At 38.9% G+C, this 5276-nt stretch overlaps 1 protein-coding gene across 1 annotated transcript; it reads left to right on the forward strand.

Moving 5' to 3' along the window:
- Positions 1-3605: 3605 nt before the first annotated feature.
- LOC104948792 (protocadherin gamma-C5-like) lies at positions 3606-5273 on the forward strand (the record flags this gene model as incomplete). Its single annotated transcript, XM_010775018.1, has 1 exon — positions 3606-5273. A coding segment is annotated over exon 1 (1545 nt), but the record flags the coding sequence as incomplete, so codon positions are not given.
- Positions 5274-5276: the final 3 nt, after the last annotated feature.

Below are 5276 nucleotides of genomic sequence, written 5' to 3' on the forward strand. Positions count from 1 at the left end.
GATCAAACAACTAATTATAATTGTACACAATTGGAAACTGTTATAGTTTATATGTGCACACAGTAGATGTGTTTGTGAACAGTCCAATCATTTATTATCAATCAAAATACACATAAATTAGAGACTCTATGAATATCCACATGAATCACAACACCCATTTGTTGTGAGCCACATGGTAAGTATGTTGGTTTCTCTTCTTCCCAAAGCCAGACTCGCTAAGATGACCACCAGTCTAACTGATATCCTTCCTCTCTTGTGTTTCTCTTTCATGTTCCCCTCTTGCTGCCTGCTGCTGTTCCTGTCCTCCCCCTGACTCCTGTTCAATCCTGTCTCACCAAATAAGGTAAGAGAAAAAGTGTTCATCTTTATTGTTTACAGCCATCAAACCGTATAGTGGTACAAACAGCACTTATTACTGATACACTGACAACTGAACATCATACTCTATTTCACCACACAGTGACTGAATACAAACACAGAAAGCAGCAGTGATGTGTTTTATGTATGCAAACATTACACATTGGCACTTAATCGGATGACTTTCTACCAGCGTCTGTTCATACCTCACAACACATCTATCATCGCTGAAGATTGCTTAATCCAGCGTTGATGGACGTACCTTGATCATGTGTGAGTGTGTGTGTGGCTTCATGCTCAAAAGATGGCGTGATGTGTTGTATGTGACTGGGGTGTTGCACTGATGTATCACATGGACATCATCTATCAGTAATACTGTACAGTAATATTCTCTAGGTATTAAATGATAAAATCATATTTTAAACTCTAATTTCTAATCAAAGAATATTGTAAATCCGTTTTTTATATCCTTTGTACATACCCTCTATTTCAGGTGCAGAAGTACTTCACATTTGAGAGAGGCTGGACAGCTAACAGGCTTATATGGTTGAGGAACGTATTAGCAGGGAATCAGCTGTTAAAGTAACTAAAGCCAGAATGAATTGTCAGTAATTATTGTTATAATGCCATATTTTTGTATTTTGTTTTACCATGTGGTTCTTGTGCTCCATACCTCTATCCCCTTGATATAGTCGATTGTTAAGCATAACACAGTTACGCATAAGATAGTTAAGGTATTAAAGTACTTTAATAAAATAGTGTAATGCAGAAGATAAATAAGGTACAACGTAACAAGCAACCACGCAGAAATGATGAAAACAGAGTGCATCATGTAGGCTTGTGATGTCCTCTCAACATGCCAACATATTAGAGGAAGTTGACTCTCACTAAGTTGGATGGATATCAGTTCAACAAAAAGCATAGTATTCATTCAACTCTGGTCATTCTTTAAAGAGAGCAGCCAAGAATATTAAAAACTCAGGCTCACTTCTCACGTACTTATCCTCCTTTCATATTGTTCAGTGTTTATACACTCAGTTGCAAGTTTACAGTCCTGCAATGCATCCTACCTTCATAGTGGTTATTGTGTTCCGTTGTTTTGTATTATTGTTATGGAGATGTGCGGATTGAACTTCACTTCATGATCATTTTGTCAGGTGCATTTCGTGCTGCAGTTAAATTAAACTTATAAACAGATTGTTTCATTGTATTAATCTTATTAGTATTACTATAAATAGTCACTAATACGCGCTTTGAGCACCAGGAAAAGTGCTATACAAAGGACATTATTATTATTACAATTATTATTACTAATGATATAAATGGACAAAATAATAGAAACGTTTTTTACGCAATTCAACTGTATCATGCACTGGGGCCTCCAAAATGACCTTACAGTTTGATCTTAATGTGTTTTAGATAGGTGGACCTAACTGAATGTATATGACACAGGAAGACAAATACAAGAATATATATTTGTAATGCAGACCAACACCAGACTCTACAGCTTTAAAACATACTAATCAACTGATTTAAAATTCAAAAATCTAACTAAGATGTGTGGTTTTAGCTAAATAAACATACTGTGATTTTGGTTGTATTCATGGATAAACTTTATACATTGTTTTACACCCAACATGTTGCAGTTTATCCGATGCAGGTTAGAGTACTACATTAAATCATGCATTGAACAATGACTGTATGAAGATGGTGCTGGCTTGCAGGCACATGTTTGTAGAGAGTGCATGTCCTCCTCCATCTTTAGAGATCTGTCCGGTGTGTATGATGTCCCCCTGTCACATGATAGGTGGATACAGAAAATGGCTTAATGGATGGATATATGAGAATACATATCAGTAAGCTTTTGTAAATAAAAACCTCTTGCGTCTTTGTCACTTAAGCACTTGGTATTGTTGCTAAACACTTTGCAGTGATCACTTACTTGATCAGGAAGTTTAAAGTGTGAATAAACTGTATGTGTGCATGTTTACCTCTGAATGGTGCTTGTCTGAATCAAACCCTTTATTTTATTTGAAATCCAATATTCCAGCAATCCTTTCTTGGGTTGATAGTTATACTTTTTTATTCTCAGTTGATATTTCTATGACGTGTGTTTGCAGTGGTAACATTTTATAAGGTGCTAGGTGCGTCCTGGAGGATCTGATACTGTCTTCAGTCTGAGCCTGTGAGCCTGTGAGCCTGTGAGCCTGTGAGTCTGTGGGCTGTGCAGCAGCAGCATGCAGCAGCAGCAGCAGCAGCATGAAGCAGCAGCAGTTGGCCGCCTGTGTGGCGCTGTCCACTCGTGTAGTGCTGAAAGCTGTTCAGGCGCTCTCCCACGCTCTCTGCCTCTCACACTGCCTCTCTACATATCCCTCTGTCGCGATTATTGCAAATAGTTGTTTGTGTTTTTCTAATTCATTTACTTTTGTTCTTATTTTACCATACTTTCATTATATGTTATGTCAATGTGTAATGCCTAAGCCCAGCGTATGAACATTGAGTAATGCTGTTGCATAATTGTAAGAATCATTTGATTGATAATAATTGGTCTGATATGAGAGAGAGAGAGAGAGAGAGAGAGAGAGAGAGAGAGAGAGAGAGAGAGAGAGAGAGAGAGATGTTCATAAGTCTGCCGTCTTATCCGTTTCTCGCGCCGCTCCCCCTCCCTTTTCGTCCATATGGGCTGCAGACCGAATAATTTCACTGAGGCGTGGTGCAGACGACGTAAGGACGTATGGAGGCTGCATTGGCTTTCTCTGGCCACAGGTAGGCAGCGAAGAGCCTTGTCAGATTCAAAGACATGTGCATGCATTCAGGTACAAGCAAGAGCATAGATGATGGATTAACACAATACATTGAATGTGTGGTCATATAAAGATCCGATATTTACCTATTTATAGAACACTGGCCTTAGGATCTTATATTTACAATTTGTATCAATAATAAATGCATGCAATGCTCTATAGTTTTCATATTTAAATACATTACATTTTTTTAAACCCAGTAGAGGCAGATATACTTAGAGTTCATTGGTTGTCTATAATATTTATAATGATAGCTTTGCAATAACCAGGATGGTATTCATACTTAAACGTCACTGTTCTGTAGTCACTAACTGATGCCACGATTGGTGGAAACAGGAATATCCCCTCCACCAATGAAATCCTGAGTATTACAAAGAGATCTACTCCATCTCACTGAGTAGCTTCAGCCTCGTAACCATTACAATGTGCTGCGCTGGGGAGAGGGATGCATATGCAGACACAAAGCATGACTGTCTCGGTTGCATATGAGGACGCATCTACATCGGATCATTTACCTTCTATATATAATCAGCTAAGAAGTTTGGATTGTGATAAGATATTGAATTTATGGAACGAGGAATAATGTGGACCAAATTTCCTGCATGGCAGGTGTTTTTGTGGTGGCATCATTTATTTCTTTTGTGGAGTACAATAGAAGGACAGACTCGTTACAGCATTCCGGAGGAACTGAAACAGGGCTCCATTGTAGGAAATCTAGCCAAAGATCTTGGTCTGGTTGTATCTGAACTGTACCCACGTAAATTGCGGATAACCTCGGACGCTGGTAAGCAGTATTTAAGCGTGGACTTGGGGAAGGGGAAACTGGTGGTGATTGATAGGATAGATAGGGAGGAACTGTGTGGACAAATAGCGTCATGTGTGTTGCCTTTGGAACTAGTCATAGATAACCCTCTACAACTGCATAGGGTCGAGATTGAAATACAGGATACAAACGACAATTCTCCTATTTTTCTCACTCAAAAGAAAGTGTTACAAATTGCAGAGTTGGCCAATACTGGCACACGATTTCCATTAGAAAGTGCACAGGATCCCGATGTTGGCACTAATTCTGTACGTACTTACCTAATAAGCAAAAACGACAATTTCAAATTGACTGTTAAAAGCCACAAAGACGGTAGAAAAATCCCTGAACTGGTCCTCGAAAAGCCACTTGATAGAGAAAAGCTGCCTGTGCACAATCTTATCCTCACCGCTGTAGACGGTGGAGATCCTGTGCGCTCAGGGACATCTGAAATTACAGTTATAGTACTGGACAACAATGATAATGCGCCTGTGTTTGAAAAACAGGTGTATGAATTTAATGTCAGCGAAAAGGCAACACCTGGAACTGAAATACTGCAGGTTAAAGCTACAGATGCAGACGAAGGACTAAATGGAGTAATCGAATATGTGTTTGCAGAGCAAACTACAGATCTGATTTTATCATTATTTAACATTGAACCCTCAACTGGAGTTATTGTTGTCAAAGGAATTTTAGACCATGAAACTAAGTCTTTACATAGATTTGACGTCACTGCTAAAGATAAAGGCAACCCTAAGATGGATGGCCATTGTGGCGTCGAAATTAAAATAGTTGACATGAACGACAATATTCCTGAAATAATTGTAACTTCTCTAACAACACCTATTCCAGAAGACTCTGCAATTGGAACCGTAATTGCGCTGTTAAGTGCAAAAGACCCAGATTCTGGTGACAATGGTAAAATTAAGTTAAGCGTGTCTTCGAAATCACCCTTCAAGTTAAATCCTTCGGTGTCTAATCATTACTCATTAGTGACAAATCGGCCCCTTGACCGTGAAACAAATAGCCAGTATAGTGTCAAGATCATTGCTACTGATTCTGGAAAGCCCCCATTATCGAGTGAACAAATTATATTTGTTAAATTGTTAGATGTAAATGACAACCCACCAGTGTTCTCTCAGCCTTCTTATGCCGTATATGTAAAAGAGAACTATGCTCCGGGGAACATTTTGTCCTCAGTATCAGCGTCTGATCTGGATTTTGGTGAAAACGCCAAAGTCTCTTACTCCATCCTGGACTCTAAAGTTCAGGACGTTTCTGTCTCGTCTTATGTTTACATTAACTCAGATAAC

The sequence above is a fragment of the Notothenia coriiceps genome, unplaced genomic scaffold, assembly GCF_000735185.1.
Source record: "Notothenia coriiceps isolate Sejong01 unplaced genomic scaffold, NC01 NC01_scaffold00015109, whole genome shotgun sequence".
Lineage (NCBI taxonomy): Eukaryota > Metazoa > Chordata > Actinopteri > Perciformes > Nototheniidae > Notothenia > Notothenia coriiceps.